The 21,270-nt window shown below is 35.6% G+C and overlaps 1 protein-coding gene across 8 annotated transcripts in view; it reads left to right on the top strand.

Moving 5' to 3' along the window:
* Positions 1–947: 947 nt before the first annotated feature.
* The window catches only part of LOC127879235 (E3 SUMO-protein ligase PIAS2-like), an 85,842-nt gene continuing 65,519 nt past the window's right edge, over positions 948–21,270 (top strand). For 5 of the 8 annotated variants that reach the window (XM_052425980.1, XM_052425978.1, XM_052425977.1 and 2 more), the window contains exons 1-12: positions 948–1,086; positions 2,026–2,192; positions 4,069–4,143; positions 7,834–7,940; positions 8,871–9,011; positions 9,571–9,705; positions 14,583–14,718; positions 15,553–15,643; positions 17,540–17,674; positions 18,015–18,120; positions 18,724–18,797; positions 19,454–19,614. In XM_052425980.1, the coding sequence (XP_052281940.1) occupies positions 1,063–1,086; positions 2,026–2,192; positions 4,069–4,143; positions 7,834–7,940; positions 8,871–9,011; positions 9,571–9,705; positions 14,583–14,718; positions 15,553–15,643; positions 17,540–17,674; positions 18,015–18,120; positions 18,724–18,797; positions 19,454–19,614 (1,352 nt within the window). In that variant the 5' untranslated portion in view covers positions 948–1,062. Of the gene's footprint in view, positions 1,087–2,025; positions 2,193–2,257; positions 2,422–4,068; positions 4,144–7,833; positions 7,941–8,870; positions 9,012–9,570; positions 9,706–14,582; positions 14,719–15,552; positions 15,644–17,539; positions 17,675–18,014; positions 18,121–18,723; positions 18,798–19,453; positions 19,615–21,270 lie in introns of all 8 variants that reach the window. The other 3 variants (XM_052425982.1, XM_052425981.1, XM_052425984.1) reach the window with 3 other exon arrangements.

The raw sequence follows: 21,270 nt of genomic DNA, 5'->3' as shown, positions 1-21,270 counted from the left end.
ATTACTGTTTCCTCACAAATATCATAACTACAACGAAAATTTGCGAACCTGAAACATTTTATTATATTTAGTCAATTTACCAAAACGTGAAAATGCCCCAGTGCCATGGATGGTACACTTCTCACATACTTAGGCGACCCGAAATTAATGCCCGTTCCCGGAAGCATGTTAGATGATGTGACACGCGCTCTGGGTCTACACGTTATGCAGCCTCAGGAGCGTAAAAAAACTCAAAACACTAAAAATACACACACTTACATTTATTGAAACTAGTATCTTCACACCGAGTCAACATTATATTACTTATGACAATCTACATTGCACATGTATTGCATAAAACCATTCAAGTTATTGATTGCACATATGTCGCCTTATTATAACCTACGTGCACTTGCTCTAAATTCTTCTTATCAAGACTATACACATGCACTTGTAATTGTAGCAACTATATATCGATTCTTAAACTTAAATGAAGTCACCCAACGTTATAAATGTATTATAATTTTTATAGTTAATATCACGCAAAAGTAGAAAGTATCTTTGTAGCAACTATTGATTCTTAAACTAAAATGAAGACAAGTCACCCAACGTACTATAATGAACGTATTATAATTTGTATAGTTAATATCACGCAAAAATAGAAAGTATCTATGTCGTCTGTTCATCGATTATGCAAAAACGTATGAAAACACGACATCTACGTACAAACATTACATACAGATGTATTTTACACAGAATTAAATCTTCATATTGCTAAGCATATAGGTCTCGGGTTGTCCGAGATGTTCTCGTGCCATATAGATCTATATCTAACTAACATGATATATCTGCGCTTAGGCATATAATATTGTATATAACAAAACATGCAGCAATACACATGCTAGGAAATAGATCTAGATCTCTGTCTACTATCGTTGTAATGAAACATATGTTCGCCGAACTACATTAACAACTTAACTGATCAGTCTTAGCGGAATATGCTATATTTGGATGTGGAATGACGTCACAGTGTACATATTTGCATGAACATAGGTCATTGCGCATGCGCTATACAAAACGACAATGGCGGAAGCAGAAGAACTGAAGGTAAATATGAAAACACATTTTGTTATTATTTACGTAATTTATTGGATATTACTTGTGAAGACCAGTGACGTAAATAAATCTGTACTCAATATTTAATCATTAACGAAATATAGCTTCATACATGAAGTTTCAAACGTGAAATTATTTATGTCACGTCATTCAATTTATTACGCGTTGTAAATAATTTCAACGCGTTGTAATTATTATTGCGCTTAAAATAAATATGTTATTTATGAAGAAAATCGCTTTACGTAGACATAATGATACATTTTCTCTTACTTTAAGTAGATGTGTTGCGTAATATGTTATGAAACTACCTCATTTTTGATTTCGCGTTTTTTGTCTCTTGTTTTCGCGACTTTCGTTTTTGGTGTTATGGAATTATTCCCAAGTCAAATCGAAACAAAGTCAATTAGTGTTTTTTTTTTATTGAAACAAACCTTCCTATGTTGGCAATTATGTAAATACTATTTTTCGAATTTGATAGTTGAATAGAATTATCAATAATATGTTATTTCAATCATTGTTGTCTGACTCAAACAATTCTATGGCTTTTATGCTAACATAACTTCTCATTAAATCTCACTACTTTAAAAATGCTATGAGAGTATATATCTTATTTAAATTTGGTTATGACAATTACTGAACACCATTTTGTCCGCCTTATTAACTTTGTTACTTAACTAGATATTTTTCGAAAATCCAATTTGCCCAGAAATTTTCCAACTTACATGTATAAGATAATCATATCGTAAACAGGAATCATTTTGTTTGTTTTTCAATAAATAAGAAAACTTGAAAGCTTCATCAATTGTATTTGTTATGATCTTGGCCCGGCATTATTTAAAATGTCCAGAGTTTGCTTATTTTATAAAGTGATTAAATTAGTATTTTAAAGGAAATGTTTATAATAATATTTGATGTTTTTTGCTCTTTAAGCAAATGGTATTAAGTTTCCGACGGAATGAGCTCGTGGAACTGCTTGGATTTGTTGGCATGAACAAAAATGGGGTGAAGGCAACACTCCTGCAGCGAGCTGTGACTTTGATTAACTCCTCAAGAGGCTGTTCAGTTCCTGTGCAAATCAAAATTAGAGACTTGTATAGGTAAATACATCCTGAAGAATTACTAAAGTTATTAATGTAGGACAATGATGTTTGTTCATTTTCAGCAAATGGTGATGACTTTCCGTGTTTCTGAGCTCCAAGTATTGGCAACTTATGTTGGATGGAGTAAATATGGAAGAAAGTGTGAACTTTTACAAAGGGCTCTATATCACATTGAACAAAACACAGATTCGACCAGATTGCGTCAAAAAATTAGGGATCTTTTTCGGTAAATACACAGATGCAAAATGTTTGCATGTGATAGGCCAAAACATTTCGTTTTGAAAAGAACACAATCATCGTTTAAATATCAGTGTTTTTTCCACCATTTTGGGAATGGGGTACCTTTGGATTGTGAAAAATTGCGGCATTTTGACTTAAATTGGGAATTAGCTCTGTTGTTGTTTTGCTAAAAAATGCTTTAAAATTGAGAATACAAGTGTTTTCAGTATTATATTTACTAAGGTTGAACTTATATGGATGGGAGATAAACAAAATATTGAGATCTAACAAAAAAAATTGGGGGGGGGGGCGGCACCTTCAATTGGGAATTTTTAGCTCCCATTTGAGTATTCTATTTACTAAGGTTGAACTTATATGGATGGGAGATTAACACAATATTGAAATCTAAAATATTTTTTTTTTTTTTTTTTTTTTTAAACTTCCATTGGGAATTTTTAGCTCCCGTTGTGGTAAAATATATACTTTTTTCCATTGGGAATGGGGCCGATTACCGGACCTGATTTTGAATGAAAAAAAACACTGCATATGTTTCTATTATGTGTTAAAAAACTACAGAATTAATTCATTTTTCATTATTTAAGTTTTATAATGTGTACAAAAAGTCATTTTGAAATAATGTATAGGCAAATGTAACACTTTCATGAAATGAAGTTTCACTTTATATAAATTTGTAGAATTTTTATATTTAGGCATAACATGAAATGTTTTGGTCTATTTATTGATGCAGCGTTTTTCGTCACCTTTAAGGTGATCATTGAGACACCGGTTGAGTTGGGGGGGGATGTAGTTTTCTGCATAATTTGGAACTTTTTCTTCAAAAAATACAAGAAATTAAAGTATTATTGACGAACTCAACAACTTATTTACATGATTAAAGGTCAAACAATTATGCATTGACTGTCAATCTTTTGGCTGCATAGATGGAAAGTGAATTTTTGTTTCAACACGAGAAACAGAGAAACTGATTTGCAATTTTGTTTTTACTCCTGCTTCTTTTCACACAATAATTGTCAGAATCCAGACTGAGAGATTTTTTCATACATGTACCTCATCCTTATTGTATATGAAAAAGATATCTTAAATTATGTCTTCTTTTACGACGAGTTTTAAGGACCACTTTCAGTTCCACTTCTTGCACATTTCAATAAAAGTGAGTTATTTAACTAGATTTTCTTCAAAGATAATGTCATGTTATTAACCTTAAATATTATTATTGCATGTAGCAACACTGATTTCCTTTCTTAACAGTTAGAAACATTCAAACACTCTCTTCTGATGATTTCTAGGTCCACCAATTAAAAGATATATTTATCACTACAATCGTTTGACATTTGGAATAGGTCTTGAACTTTTTTAAACTCTCTCTCTAAACACATATTCAAAATCAACATGATGCTTCTTGTCAGTGAGACTCGGGCTTAATAAAGACTGAAGTCTTAGCATCAAATGAAAGCTGTATGTTTCAATTTATTTTCTTCTCTAATCTTGGAAATGTTTACTTCAAACTTTGGAATCGTACTTTTGTCCGGTACCAACTGTAAATAGACGAAAAACGCTTTGATATGTAACTTTACCACGCCTATATTAATACACCACAATCATATATTAAATCATTGTACATTATTTATCACAGGCAAATCCATAATCCATATGCGTCGGAGCCGCCCCGATCACGCACCTCATCCCGCACACAAGTCCCTGACCCCAGGTAGGTCCAGGCTTACATTGCAAGGTTGGCAAAATCAATAGTCAGTTTTGTATAAATGACATGTTTCAAGACAGCTTTTTCAAAAAAACGAAAAAGTGGTCAAAATAAGATTTTTTCATCCCATGTTGATCCAGACACGTTTTGATGGTGATCTGTGGATCCTGCAAACTGCTACATAAATGATTTTTAGTGTGTATTATTTTCATAAAATAAATGAAGAAGTGTTGCGGCTTAAGTTATAGGTTTTTTCGATTTTTATGCTCCTGGTAGGGTGGCGTATAGCATTTGAACTGTCTTGTCTGTCCATCCGTCAGTCCGTCCGAAAACTTTAACATTGACCATAAATTTTGCAATATTGAAGATAGCAACTTGATATTTGGCATGCATGTGTATCTCATGGAGCTGAACATTTTGAGTGGTGAAAGGTCAAGGTCATCCTTCAAGGTCAAAAGTTTAAAAAAAACAATCCAAGGGAAGTAATACGCTTTAAAAGGGAGATCATTTCTAAACCCGCCAAATGATATATTGAAATTTTATTTCAAAGCGGCGCAATAGGGGGCATTGTGTTTCTGACTAACACATCTCTTGTTTATTCATTGAGTACATTTAGAACATTAAATGAACAAACAAATGGGGCACCACCTGCTGCTATACTACTTTTTATGCCCCCGGTAGGGTTGCATATAGCAGTTGAACTGTCCGTCAGTCAGTATGTCAGTCTGTCCGTCCGTCCGAAAAGACTAACATTGGCCATAACTTTTTAAATATTGAAGATAGCACCTTGATATTTTGCATGCATGTGTATCTCGTGGAGCTGCACATTTTGAGTGGTAAAATTTCAAGGTTTACATCATCCTTCAAGGTCAAGGTCTAGGGTCCAAAAAACAAAGTCAAGGGAAGTAATAAGCGTTAAATGGACATACACAGGCTTTTTCCGCTCCATTTTGGGAATACGCCACACTGGAATCTTGGGAATTTCGCGTCGTGAAAAACCCCCATTTTGGGAAAAAAATTATTCGCAAAATTGGCTCAATTGGGAAAAATTATCGCATGTAAATAGTATTTCTCATATTTCAAAGAAGCCGTTAACTGGTAAATAACGACTATTTTGATAACTAATTATTAAAATTTTACAAAGTATTATGAACATGTGAGATAACTGCAGGTTTTTTAATCTGAATTTGGGGAAAAGGCCTGGCCTATTTTGAGGTGAAAAAAATCGTGCGAAGCGCCGGATTTTGAGGAAAATAAGGAAAGTCTTAAATAATAATAACATATTTTACAGTCTTTAAAACAAATTCAAGGCAACAGATTCTTAAGTTATGCAACACTTTCTATTTTCTACACCGGATCAGGTTAACTTATATATTTTAAAGGGGCCTTTTCACAGATTTTGGCATTTTTTTAACTTATTCATTAAATGCTTTATATTGATAAATGTAAACATTGGATCGTAAAAGCTCCAGTAAAAAATCAAGACAAAAATAAAAAAAGGAAAAGAACATTGCCCGGAGCAGGTTTCGAACCAGTGACCCCTGGAGTCCTGCCAGAGTCCTGAAGTAAAAACGCTTTAGCCTACTGAGCTATTCCGCCGTGTACACATTCTTGACGTATTTTATACCTCATATAAGCAATCTTCGTAGTTTCACAAAATTTAACGACAAAAACAGAACTTTCCAAATTATTCAATCGTTTCGCGTTGCAACGCTTTATAATTTTTAGGTTTTAAAATCGTCAAAAGATGCATATAATGGCTATATTAGAGCATGGTTAATGTTCAGTATTACTGTTTCCTCACAATTATCATAACTAAAACGAAAACTTACGAATCTGAAACAATTTTTTTCAATTTTGTCAATTTACCAAAGCGTGAAAAGATCCCTTTAAGGTATAAATAAAAAAAAAAAAAAATTTTTTTTTTTTTTTTTTTTTTTGGAATTGGGAATTTTTTTTTTCAATTGGGAAAAAAACTACCAGATTTGCATTGGGAATGGGGCCGAATTTCGGACCCGTGGCATGGGGCGGAAAAAGCCTGATACAGTCAATCTTGTGCTTGCGACCACTTGAATTAAGCGACTTTTGTCTTTTTGCGACCACTTTAAATCCCGCCTGAGCGTTTTAACTATATTTTCATATTGTATTAAGCAACTTTTGTCTTATGCACTTTTAGTGTATTTTGATGCCCGAGTCTTGAATTAAGGGACTGCTTTAAGGTAAAAGTGGTTAATCTGTTGACCGTTCAGGGACAAATCAGTGTTGATTGTTTATCTATGCCGATAACGTAAACGATTAACCTTTGTTTTGATTTCACACCAGCCATTTTCCTTTGTCTCGATGACCGGTTCTGACCGGCGTTAATGCTGACTGTGTATCAATTTTTGGTGTCGAATAATACAGTGAGGTATTGCCAACAGTCTACGGGTAAAAGCAATTGCTATCTGGGACGTTAAGTGACAAATTCAATATATATAAGCTTTCATGCAGAAATTTAAATGTCAAAACGGAAAGTATTAACGTTAAATGAAAAAATTTGGGTATTGGAAGTGTCGAAGAGTAAAAGTGCACGTAAATTTAATCGCGAATGAGTTTGGAGTCGGAAAAACCCATTCTTCGTGCAAACCATTTAAATTGTATTTAGAATTAGAGAGAACAACTACAACTTATTTTAGTAAAAAATTGTTTTATTAATTTTATTCATATTTAGATTCATTTGATTACAAAAGCAGAAATCGCTGTTTCAAAAGGAGATAATCCAATATCTGGATTTAAAATCAAAGGTCCGCATTCATCACAAATGGCATTTTTTTAATTTAAAAACAATTTTATTAAGAGACCACTTTTGGTGACTCCCTTCAGTGGTCTTTAAATACAAGATTGACTGTAGTTATCTGACCTGCCCACTTATATATTTTTGTTAAATAAATCAAAGCCGCGCAGTAAGGCGGCATTGTGTTTATGACAAACACATTGTGGTAAAAGGTCACGGTCATCCTTTACGGTCTAAGGTAAAAAATACAGATTTAAGGGAAGTATTAAGCTTTAAAAGGGAGAAAATTATTCAATATTGAACATAGCCACTTAATATATTTGGCATGCATGTGTATCTCATGGAGCTGCACATTTTGAGTGGTGAATCTACAGTCACGGTTGTGGCTTTTAATTATTTGCTACTAAAAATAGAGATTTGTTAGAGACAATTATTTTCAAGGGAAGTAATTTATATAATTATAAATCTCATATATTTCCTTACCAAGAATTGAAGTTCTTTTCACAGTTACTGTACAGATTTATTATTTTGATTATTAATAACCCTAATGATTGATTTTTCAAAGTTTTTTTAAAATGATATAATTATAATTTCTTTGATGTTCATTACATACCTGTGGACTTATATCCATAGATACATGATAAACTCTGGCAATGATCTCTTTTAAACCTCAGGCCTTGGCTGTCAGTGATGTCTGACATAATCAGACCCTCCCCCCCCCCCCCCCCCCCCCCCGGTTGGATTGTTGGACAAAATTCAAGGGAAGTAATAACCTTTAAAGGGAGATGATTTCTATACCTGCCAAATGAAAAATAGAAATTTTATTTTATGCGGCGCAGTAGGGGGCATTGTGTTTCTGACAAACACAGCTCTTGTTATCTGTAACCTGATGATGGTATTGTAAATGTTATTGCTTTATGCAGTTTGCTCCTGTCGAACGATAGAAACAGAAGGTTCCCGCCAAGCACCAGTGGCAAGACACAACTACCATCTGGCAGTTTGGGACATGTGTCAAGTGCAATTGTACCTGGTGAGTCAACATGCCATGCAGGGCAGCTTGAGTTAGCAATTGCTAGAAATGACTCTTGCTTCAAATGTTTAATGAATGTTTTAAGATGATAAAGACACCATTTCAGATCAATGTTTAAAAAAAAGCACCAAATCATAGTTTGCATACATTATTGCATTAAGAGGAGGTTTGTATTATGTAAATTATTGAACTTTTTGAGTTCAACCTTGGCATATTTTTCTGTTGAACAAATTCATTGCAAATATTGCCAAAAGAAATTATATAACGCATGATATTTTACAAGCCCTTGTCATTATTTTGTTTTGCATAAAATCTGATCATCAGTGCAATTGTGTAATGTATAAGAGCTTATTTCATATTAAATGGTGAATTCTCACTTTCAATGATGTTTTAATTGATGTCAATTTGTCTTGCATGACTCAGTTCTTGACACTAAATTATTTAACCTACTGACCCAAAGGACCACCAGCTTTCAGAAAGTACTGTTCCTCCAAGATTTCAAGTGGTCCGACAATTTCTATGTTATTTTACCTAAATTTCAACTTACTTTTCAGACTATTCACAATGTATTGTGCATTTATAAAAAGAAAACTATTCTGTATTTATCATTGTACACATGGTACAATAACATAAATCTAGCACATAGGCTAAACACTATTTCATTCCACCAGAAAACATTTTTGTACTTTAATCTTTAATCAACTACTAGTAAGTCCAGCTTAAGTTTGCAATAGAATTAAATCTTTCTATTAAAACGTTTTTTTATAGATTTTAATCATGATCAACTAAGTCAATTATCAGCTTATATGCTTTGTTTTGTCACAAAGTTAAATCCTGCCTGTGGTAAAAGTCACAGTCACAATCTTCAGGCTTTTTGATCTCTCTGATCCTTTTCATATTTTCGCTGTACTTCAAGCTTCTCTTCATTAGTTTTAGGTTTTTTAGGCGGAGGTTCAACCACCCCCGAAATGAAATTCCACATCACGAAAACTTGTAACCTTGAAAATACGCACGTTTACTCTCCGGCAATATCAAAACATTATTCGGCGCCCTCCAGTGTAAATTTGCACGGTAAAGAAAGTATATTCTGATGGTACTAAGATTGATAAAATGCTGATAATTGCTGCTTTTTCAAAATAATAAATACCATTATGTTCATTTCTCGATCCGAACGCTTCGAATTTTATGTTAATTTGTGTATCGATCACGGCTAAGTCAGGAGACATTTGCGGAACAAATCGATTTTTTTATCCGACAACAGGTTTTTGTCATCATGGCATCTAGAAAAATTGAAATTTCCAATATGTTGCTATTTTAATCCCGGTCTCGAGTCGGCCCATAATATTATGATGAAATTATCGGATTATTATGAAAATATTAAGTTGTTTTATTGATGAAAACGGCTTTCCACCAGTATTTCACAATAAGCTGCCCAGGATTTTTAACTGGTCTGACGGATCAAACAAATTTCTAGTTTCACTGGTCCTCCCTATTTTTACTGACCCCGGGTCAACGGACCCCTGTTAAGTGTCGAGCCCTGTGCCTCTAAATATTACACCTAGTCAGTTAATTTGTCAAACAGCAAAATGCAGAAAGTGTATTTTATCACTTGCTTATCACATTATATCAGGTGCTGTTGACTTCTCCAAACGGTCCCAGGAGATGTCGTCCAGTGTAGCGACCTTACCTGTGCATCCAGACGTGAGGTTTAAGCCACTGCCATTCTATGATATCATGGGAGAACTTCTGAAACCCACTAGTCTTGGTGAGTTTTTGGATGAACTCGATATTGCTGTCACAATTGCGGTTTGGTGTTTGTCCGTCCATTTATCCAAGTTTATCCTGGCTTTAACTTTCATCATTTAAGTGCCGATTTAAAAAACAATGGCCTCACACGTTTAGTGATTGTTCTACCTCTGCGCCCTTTGTTCAGTGGCCAGAAATGAAGTTTCTGTAATATGTTTTTGAAACACACACATTTTGTAAATAGTATGTGCTGTCCTGAGTTTCGAAGTATTTTGTGATGTGTGTTGTATTAACACTTACACAAATGTGTTTATTTCTGTTACGACCATTCTCATTGGATGACCAATGGCCTTAGTTTTCTTGTTTGTATATCACATGGTTTGAAAGTATGTTACTGTACATGTATATGAATGTTTTTATGTTCAATGGTTACATACTAAATTAGGCAAAATGCTACATACATTGTTATGTGTTTTGCTGCTCAGATTTCAATGTCTTGCTAGAGACTGCTAGAAATTTATTTGAAACGCACCAGACTGTTACCAAGTCTTAATCTATATACAGGAAAGAGTTACTTGCATTTTCTTCTACCTACAAGTCTAAATTACGAAGGGCTAAAACATAAAAGATTACCACATTTTAATTAGTATTTGAAGACCTATCTAACATTGGGATTCATAGAATTTTAATTCAGCAAGTGCTATGACTCGTGTCTCTGAATTTGTCAAATAACTGCATGTTCACCTTTATGCTCACAAAGCCCATGTCCTGAGCTGAAAATTGTAGGTTACAATCATTAAAAATAATAAATTTACATATACCATTCTCTAGAATGAGATCGACTTGATGCTTACAGGCAACAAGTTTTCAATCAAATCTTCAGATCTGCTAAAAGTCTTGCCAAAACTTTATGATAATAAGCCTTGGAAGTAATCGCCCGTGTGTTATGTACTAAAATAGCATTTTTAGCTCGACTATTATATATGAAATATATATAGTGGAGCTATCCTACTCACCCCGGCGTGTGCGTTGGCATTGGCGTGTGCGTTGGCGTTTGCGTGCGAATGTTTAAGTTTGCGTACTACCCCTAATATTTCCAATGTCCCTTGACATATTGCTTTCATATTTTGCATACTTGTTTACCAACATGACCCCAACCTATAAACAAGAGCAGACAATTGTATCAAGCATTTTGACTGAATTATGGCCCCTTTTATACTTAGAATATGCATATTATTGATAAATCTATGTTAAAGTTTGCGTACTACCCCAAATATTTCCTGTGTCCCTTGACATATTGCTTTCATATTTTGCATACTTGTTAACCATCATGACCCCAACCTATAAACAAGAGCAGACAACTGTATCAAGCATTTTGACAGAATTATTGACCCTTTTATACTTAGAATTATGATATGCATATTCTATGTTAAAGCTTACTACCCCAAATATTTCCTGTGTCCCTTGACATATTGCTTTCATATTTTGCATACTTGTTTACCAACATGACCCCAACCTATAAACAAGAGCAGACAACTGTATCAAGCATATTGACAGAATTATGGCCCCTTTTATACTTGGAATATGCATATAATTGATACATCTATGTTAAAGTTTGACAAAACAACACTTACCTGACATTCCACAATGCACTCCACCCAAACCATCCCCCACGCCCCTCCCCCCAGACCTCCCCCCCCCCCCCCCCCCAAAAAAAAAAATTTTTTTTTTCTTGTTTTTGAAAGATCATCTATTAATTGATCACACTCCACATTATACCTCCCTCACACCCCCCCCCCCCCCCCCTCACCCCCAACCCCCCCCCCCCCCCAAAAAAAAAAAATTATTGTTTTCTTATTTTTGAAACATCATTAGCTCATCTATTTTTTGAAAAAAAAATATGAGCTATTGTCATCACCTTGGCGTCGGCGTCCGGTTAAGTTTTGCGTTTAGGTCCACTTTTCTCAGAAAGTATCAATGCTATTGCATTCAAACTTGGTACACTTACTTACTATCATGAGGGGACTGGGCAGGCAAAGTTAGATAACTCTGGCTTGCATTTTAACAGAATTATGTGCCCTTTTTATACTTAGAAAATTGAAAATTTTGGTTAAGTTTTGTGTTTAGGTCCATTTTATTCCTTAAGTATCAAAGCTTTTGCTTTCATACTTGCAACACTTACTAACTATCATAAGGGGACTGTGCAGGCAAAGTAATGTAACTCTGACTGGCATTTTGACAGAATTATGTGCCCTTTTTATACTTAGAAAATTGAAAATTTGGTTAAGTTTTGTGTTTAGGTCCACTTTATTCCTACAGTATCAAAGCTATTGCTTTCATATTTGCAACACTTATTAACTATCATTAGGGGACTGTGCAGGCAAAGTTATGTAACTCTGACTGGCATTTGGACGGAATTATGGGCCCTTTATACTTAGAAAATTGAAAATTTTGTTAAGTTTTGTGTTTTGGTCCACTTTACCCCTAAACTATCATAGATATTGCTTTCATACTTGGAACACTCGCAAACTATCATAAGGGTACAGTAAAAGGACAAGTTGCATAACTCTGGTTGTCATTTTTACGGAATTATGGCCCTTTTTTGACTAAGTAACTTTGAATATATGGTTAAATTTTGTGTTTCGATCCACTTTACTTCTAAAGTATCAAGGCTATTGCTTTCAAACTTCAAATACTTTCATGCTATCATGAGGTTACTGTACCTCGCAAGTTGAATTTTACCTTGACCTTTGAATGACCTTGACTCTCAAGGTCAAATTATTAAATTTTGCTAAAAATGCCATAACGTCTTTATTTATGATTAGATTTGATTGATACTTTGACAAAACTACTCTTACCTGACATACCACAATAGACTCCACCCAAACCATCCCCCGTGCCCTCCCCCTCCCCCCCCCCCCCCCCCCCCGAATCCCCCACCCCCCGAATCCCCCCCACAATTTTTTTTTTTTGTAAAGATCATCTCACAAATGACCACCACCACCCTCACACTATACTATACCCCACCCCACCCCACCCTCCAAATTGGTTTTTTTTTTAAACGGTTAAAAAACACAAATATTTATTTTTATTATTTTATGTTTGAAATACTGTCCAACCATCGCACCCAAGAATACCCCCCCACCCCCACAATTTTTTTTTTTTTTTTTTTTTTAAGATCATCTCACAAATGACCACCACACCCTCACACTATACTATACCCCCCCCCCCCCCACCCCCGAATCCACCCCCACCCCCGAATCCCCCCCCCTATTTTTTTTTTTTTTTTTTTAAGATCATCTCACAAATGACCACCACACCCTCACACTATATTATACCCCCCCCCCCCCCCCCGAATCCCCCCCACCCTATTTTTTTTTTCTTTTTTTCTTAAGATCATCTCACAAATGACCACCACACCCTCACACTATACTATACCCCCCACCCCACATCCCAAATTTTTTTTTTTAAACAGTTAAGAAACACAAATATTTATTTTTATTATTTTATGTTTGAAATACCGTCCAACCATCGCACCCAAGAATACCCCCCATTCCCCTCCCCACCCTCCCCCCTAATTTTTTTTTTTTAAGATCATCTCACAAATGACCACCACACCCTCACACTATAATATACCCCCCCCCCACCCCCACCCCCCAATTTTTTTTTTTTTTGAAACAGTTAAAAACACAAATATTTATTTTTATTATTTTATGATTGAAATACCGTCCAACCATCGCACCCAAGAATACCCCCCCACCCACCAATGAATTCCCCCTCCCCCCCCCCCTAAATTTTGTTTTTTTTTTTTGTTTTTAAGATCATCTCACAAATGACCACCACACCCTCACACTATACCCCCCCCCCCCCCCCCCCCCAATTTTTAACCAGGTTTTCCAAAGGAAAAAACTGGTTATTAGATTGGCGAATGCGGGCGGGCTGGCTGGCTGGCGGGCGGGCGGAACAAGCTTGTCCGGGCCATAACTATGTCGTTCATTGTCAAATTTAAAATCATTTGGCACATTTGTTCACCATCATTGGACGGTGTGTCGCGCGAAATCATTACGTCGATATCTCCAAGGTCAAGGTCACACTTTGAGTTAAAAGGTCAAAATTGGCAATAAATGAGCTTGTCTGGGCCATAACTATGTCATTCATTGTGAGATTTTACAATTATTTGGCACATTTGTTCACCATCATGGGACGGTGTGTCGCACGAAAGAATCACGTCAATATCTCAAATGTCAAGTTCACCACAACTTAAAATAGATTTATTTTGAAACAAACTTACAAAGGGGGTTAATTTTGTTTGTTCATTTCAAAAGTTCAGTTTGAGTTGTCTCCCTTAATCAGATTTTTTTTCACAATGAAAACCTGGTTTTGTGACAATTTTGTCCCTTGTTTTTTTTTTGAAACGGTTAAAAAACACAAATATTTATTTTTATTATTTTATGTTTGAAATACCGTCCAACCATCACACCCAAGAATCCCCCCCTCCCAACCCCCCCCCCCCCCCCCCCCCCCCCCCGTCCCGATTTTTTTTATTTTTTTTCACATTTTTGGAAGAAAATGTAATAAATGTCCACGCCCCCACACTATACACCCCTCTTCACTCCACCCCTCCCTCCTATAGTCGAGCGTGCTGTCCTCTGACAGCTCTTGTTAGCACTTTCTGCTTTCAAAGTGAACAGTTTTAATTATTTCATTATTAGTGCCAACTGCATGGACAGGTTCTTTGGCATCTGAACCCCAGTAACTGCAGAGTTTTAACCTATTCAAAGTATAACACTAAATATGTTTCATTATTATTCAATTGACTCATATATCTTGACCATTAAGAATGAAACTGTAATGTTACAAGTATCAATACAATTTGTGTGTCTTTGTGTTTTTCAGCACCAAAAGGTCTGTCGCGTTACCAGGAAACCTATTTTGTGTTTCACCTGACTCCACAACAGGCCCAAGATATCGCCATGTCTCGCGATTTCAGACCCACTGCCAAATGGGAGTACACAGTTCAAGTTCAGCTAAGGTATGAATTTCATTGATAGTAGTGTCACAAAAAAAGATATCAAAATAAGCAATGACATGTTATCATGTGCTAGTAAATTTTAAATTGGGCTTTACCAGGTTTTGTCAGATTCCAAAAGCGTAAAGCCCATGTAAAATTATCTGTCGGACAATTAATTTGTCTTGGTTCTCATCAAATTAGCTATAGCAATAACAATAGCCCTGTGTCTTCCAAATCCTGTTGCACCAAGACTAAAAACCTTGTATAAGTCTACAGTGTTGTTGTTTTTTTGTTCAAATAAGATGTTTTTGGCCCCGTTCCAAATGGACAAAGTGTATCTTTTTCCCACATTCCCAATTGAAGGTTTCCAAAAAAAAACATTTGTTTTTACCTCAACATTAAGGTCATCTTTCATCCAGCTTTATAAGTTGAACCTTAGTAAATAAAAGATTGAAAACACTAAAATTCTCAATTTAAAATATTTGTAAGCAAAATAGCAACACTTATTTCCCTATTTTAGTCAAAACGTTTCGGGTTTTTTCCATTCCAAAGGGACCTGGTCCCATTCCCAAAATGGAGGAAAAAAGACTGGTCTTCTGCATAAATTTAATGTTGTTTACTGGGTGTTATGTGTATTTAATCACAATGTTATGAGTTCTCATGTTTATTTATTTTAACTTGGAATCTGTATGGTTTTACTGATGTTTGTAGTCAGGTGCAGATAAATGACTTCCAAGTTTATTATTAAAGAGTCACTGTTAATATATGAAGTTTTAGACAGTTGTTTTAGATTAACAGTGTCTCTGGCATGTGCACAATACATTATATTTATCAATGAATAATTTTGAATTTCAGATTTTGTTTTCTTGAAACTAGCTGTGAACAAGAAGATAATTTTCCTCCAAGTATATGCGTGAGAGTAAATGGAAAAGTTGCAACCTTACCTGTGAGTATAGCTCTTTATTTTAAAAGCACAGTTTTTGAAATATTGTTTATACTTAATTATATGAAATATGAATACAATAACAATGAATAGTTATAAAGTTCTGTTAATTTACCTGTTAATTATTGGGAAAAAACTTTCTCATGGGAAAGTCAAGGCTTCCCAGTGGCATCCGATTTTTAACCAGGTTTTCCGAAAGAAAAAACTGGTTATTATATTGGCGGATGTCGGCTGGTGGGCTGGCAGGCGGGCCATAACTTTGTCGTTCATTGTGCGATTTTAAAATCATTTGGCACATTTGTTCACCATCATTAGACAATGTGTCAAGTGACAGAATTACGTTGATATTTCCAAGGTCAAGGTCACAATTTGAGTTCAAAGGTCAAAAATGGCCATAAATTAGCTTGTCCGGGCCATAACTTTGTTCATTGTGAGATATTAAAATCATTTGGCACATTTGTTCACCATCATTAGACGGTGTGTCACAGGAAAGAATGACGTCGATATCTCCAAGGTCAAGGTCACACTTTGAGTTCAAAGGTCAAAAATGGCCATAAATGAGCTTGTCTGGGCCATAATATGTCATTCATTGTGACATTTTAAAATCATTTGGCACATTTGTTCACCATCAAGGGACGGTGTGTCGCGCAAAAGAATAACGTCAATATCTCCAAGGTCAAAGTCGCCACGACTAAAAATAGATTAATTTTGAAACAATGGGGGTAACTCAGTAACAATTCACATTTTGAATTTGTCTCCCTTTATCAGACTTTTTTTTATCCCCCGCCAGAGGCGGAGGGATATTGTTTTGGCGTTGTCAGTCCGTCCGGAGCCATATCTTGGAAGTTCTTTGGTGGATTTCATTTAAACTTGGTATGAGTATATATATGCATAAGAGGATGATGCACGCCAAATGGCATTGTACACCATCTGTTAAAAACAGACTTATGGCCCTTTGTATCTTGAAAAAATGCTTTTTAGTGTCCGGAGCCATATCTTGGAAGTTCTTTGGCGGACTTCATTGAAACTTGGTATGAGTATATATATGCATAAGAGGCTGATGCACGCCAAATGGCATTGTACACCATCTGTTAAAAATAGACTTATGGCCCTTAGTATCTTGAAAAAATGCTTTTTACTATAGGCACTTTTGTGTCCGGAGCCATATCTTGGAAGTTCTTTGGCGGATTTCATTTAAACTTGGTATGAGTATATATATGCATAAGAGGATGATGCACGCCAAATGGCATTGTACACCATCTGTTAAAAACAGACTTATGGCCCTTTGTATCTTGAAAAAATGCTTTTTACTATAGGCATTTTTGTGTCCGTAAATTGTGAAGGCTTAAGAACCTTCCTTTGTCTTAGTTTTGTGTTATTGTCCTCTGTCCGTCCATCTATCATTATGTTCATCCGTCCAATTTGCACCCATCCTCAAACAAAGCATATGTTGCGGGGGATACCTTGGGCCTTTCAGGCCCTCTTGTTTCAAATTGAAATCAAGGTCGCCACGAGTAAAAATAGATTGAATCTTACACAAGGGGGTAACAATGCACATTTTGAATTTTCTCCCTTTATCAGACTTTTTTTCAAATTGAAAACCTGGTTTTGTGACAATTTTATCCCTTGTCTTACTTTACAACTTTGAAATGCGAAACAAAAAGGGTTGGTAAAAATAAAGTTTTATGTATTGCTTAATGGGGAAATCACTTGTATCCATCAGTCGCATTATGAAACTTGCTAGAGGATTTAGCGAAGCTTATTTGTCACTGTGATGTAATTATTAGCGAAATATGAATATGTTCAAGACGTTCCTCTATTGTCCAGCCTCTTCAGTTCTATAAATGCAAACACTTCACATTGCTTGTTTCAATGCTGTTCAATTTGTGTCATGTGTAGAATCCCATCCCGACCACCAAGCCAGGTGTGGAGCCCAAGCGCCCAGGGCGGCCTGTGGACATCACCTCCCTGTGCAGACTGTCCCCTACCATGCCAAACCATGTGGAGATCTCCTGGGCATCCGAATATGGACGAGTATGTATTGGTCCACAGTTGTGTACATCACTATGAATACACTCAACTTTGAAAGTTCTCTGATTGGTATAATTGTCATATTAGTATTTTCTTTACATGTACATGTAGACACTGTTAGTCAGTTTAGCTTAAGATTGTTGATTTTTGTTCAGTTTTTGTTACTACTTTATTCATTATCAGGATATGTTATTATTAAATTCACCATCTAAAGCTGTTTTTATTCTCCTCATTGCATCAATGGGAAACATTTAATTGGGACTAAAATATCATTGATAAGTTCTTAATTAAAAATATAAATTTGTGTTAGGGCAACTACAATATATGAACTATGTCATTTCAGGGATTTGTTGTATCAATAAATCTAGTCAAGCGGCTAACCTCAGATACCCTCCTGATGAGGTTGAAGCAGTTTGGAAACAGACATGCAGATCACTCCCGGGCTATGAGTATGTGATTTCTTTATTCTTAGGTCCTAGCAAGGGACTACAATTTGTATTTGATAATACCTCGGTATACTTTATACTTGGCCCAGCAAAATAACTTGTTTGGGGTTTGGTCATGAAATCCTTTCTAATGCCACTTTCCTCCAACCTCTGATTCAAGAGCAGTTGTCAGTGACAAGCTCAAGTGTGGGTATTGAGCAATGGTTAACAAACTATATCAGAAAAAGTGTGAGTTGGTAAACTTACCACTGTTCAGCAAACATTCATTCCAAATAAAAAAACTTTGTCTGATTTTTAATTGCACATTTCTATCTGTATTCTAGTCCCATAACTTAGAAAAAAAGAGTATAACTTGTACATGTATTAATAAGGTTGATAAGAAGAATGATAACTGAACACTACCTAACCTTTAATTTGAAAAAAAACAAATATTTACTATGGCATTCTTATAGCAAATTAGACAATACAGGGATTTTGAACTTAGGATTATTGTTGTGAATTGTTATTTTGATCAGTATTTTACTGAATTAGATTTTGAATGGAAATCTTCAAAAGTGGCTTGAATTATGTTCAACACCAGTACGTAGTATCAAAAATGTGTTCCAGTCAAAGAGAAGTTACATCACGATGCAGACAGTGAGATTGCCACAACCAGTCTTAGAGTGTCGCTTCTATGCCCAGTAAGTGTACTTTAAACATGTGTTTCTACTTGCATTGGGTTCTACCTGAAAATCTTTAAAAAAAATACATTTAAAAAAGTAAACATTCAAGGACATTATGCGTTGCAACCTTTGTTGCCATTGTTAAGTTTTATAGGTATTTTGCAAGTTTCACATATAAAGTAATAGACTACACTTTCTTCTTGATTTTTTTTTGGAGTTAAAATTGTGTTGTTCAGTGTTCAACCTTATTTTTGTTCAGCGAAATGTTGTAACCCATTCAGATTTGTGTGTAAATAATAGTAATATTTTTATACCCCCGGTAGGGTAGCATAAAGAATGTGAACTGTCTGTCCGTCCGAAAACTTTAACATTGCCCATAACTTTTGCAATATTGAAGAAAGCAACTTGATATTTGGCAAGCATGTGTATCTCATGAAGCTGCACATTTTGAGTGGTGAAAGGTCAAGTTCATCCTTCAAGGTCAAAAGTCAAAAAATACAATCCAAGGGAAGTAATAAGCTTTAAAAGGGAGATAATTTCTAAACCTGCCAAATGATATATTGAAATTTTATTTCAAAGCAGCGCAATAAGGGGCATTGTGTTTCTGACAAACACATCTCTTGTTTTATACAGCAAAGGACACATTAAGCTAACATGAATGCACTCTGTTTCAGCTTGGTAAGATGCGCATGCAGCTGCCAAGTCGAGCGGGTACCTGCAACCACCTGCAGTGCTTTGACGCGATCACGTTCCTCATGATGAATGAGAAGAAGGCGACCTGGATGTGCCCCGTCTGTGATAAGCCTGCGCCATTCCATAAACTCATCATAGATGGGTAGGTAAAAGCCTGCACACTTCCATAAAATCATTAAAGATTGGTAGATGACCCCTATTGATTTTCAGGTCACTAGGTCAAGGTCACAATGACTCGACACATTAAATTGGTTTCCGGATGATAACTCGAAAAAGCTTACGCCTAGGATCATGAAACTTCATAGGTACATTGATCATGACTCGCAGATGACCCCTATTGATTTTCAGGTCAAATGTCAAGGTCACGGTGACTTGAAACGGTAAAATGGTTTCTGGATGATAACTCAAGAAAACTTACGCCTAGGATCATGAAACTTCATAGGTACATTGATCATGACTGGCAGATGACCCCCTATTGATCTTCAGGTCACTAGGTAAAAGGTAAAGGTCACAGTCAGAGTGATTTGAAATAGTAAAATGGTTTCCGAATGATAACTCAAGAACGCTTAGGTCAAGGATCATGAAACTTTATAGGTACATTAATCATGACTGGCAGATGACCTCTATTTATTTTCATGTCACTAGGTCAAAGGTCAAGGTCACAGTGACTCGAAACAGTAAAATGGTTTCCGGATGATAACTCAAGAACGCTTAGGCCTAGGATCATGAATCTTTATAGATACATTTATCATGACTGGCAGATGGCCCCTATTGATATTCAGGTCACTAGGTCAAAGATGAAGGTCACAGTGACTCAAAACTGTAAAATGGTTTTCAGATGATAACTCAAGAAAGCTTAGGCCTATGATCATGAAACTTCATAGGTACATTGATCATGACTGGCAGATGACCCTTATTGATTTTAAGGTCACTAGGTCAATGGTCTAGGTAACATTGACAAAAAACGGATTCACACAATGACTGCCACTACAACTGACAGCCCATTTGGGGGGCATGGGTGTTTTACAAACAGCCCTTGTCTTCTATTGGTATGATCAGAATATCATACTTATAAAAACTTCTAATCTAATTATGTTTGTTTTTATTGTATTCTGCATATAAGGTATGGTCTATGTTCTTATCTTTGCAGGCTGTTCTGTGAGATTCTCTATACTAGTATCTGTGTTGTATTCTTATATGTATGGTCTATGTTTTTGTGTTTGCAAGCTGTTCTGTGAGGCTCTATATCTGTAATGTATTCTGTATTCTCCTTTAAGTATGATCTATGTTCTTGTGTTTGCAGTTCTGTGAATTATAGCCTATGTTCTCATGTTTGTGGGTTGTTCTGTGAAGTATGTTGTATGTTCTCATGGTACAGGTTGGTCTGTGAAGTATGTTATATGTTCTCATGTTTGCAAGTTGTTCTGTGATGTATTTTGTATGTTCTCATGTTTGCAAGTTGTTCTGTGATGCATTTTGTATGTTCTCTTGTGTGCAGGTTGGTCTGTGAAGTATGTTGTATGTTCTCATGTTTGCAAGTTGTTCTGTGATGTATTTTGTATGTTCTCATGTTTGCAAGTTGTTCTGTGATGTATTTTGTATGTTCTCATGTTTGCAAGTTGTTCTGTGATGTATTTTGTATGTTCTCATGTTTGCAGGTTGTTCTGTGAAGTATGTTGTATGTTCTCATGTTTACAGGTTGGTCTGTGAAGTATGTTGCATGTTCTCATGTTTGCAGACTGTTCTGTAAAGTATGTTCTCATGTTTGCCAATTGTTCTGTGAAGTATGTTGTATGTT

Source organism: Dreissena polymorpha, chromosome 4, assembly GCF_020536995.1.
Source record: "Dreissena polymorpha isolate Duluth1 chromosome 4, UMN_Dpol_1.0, whole genome shotgun sequence".
NCBI classification, from domain to species: domain Eukaryota; kingdom Metazoa; phylum Mollusca; class Bivalvia; order Myida; family Dreissenidae; genus Dreissena; species Dreissena polymorpha.
This window is presented reverse-complemented; position numbering and strand designations above follow the sequence as displayed.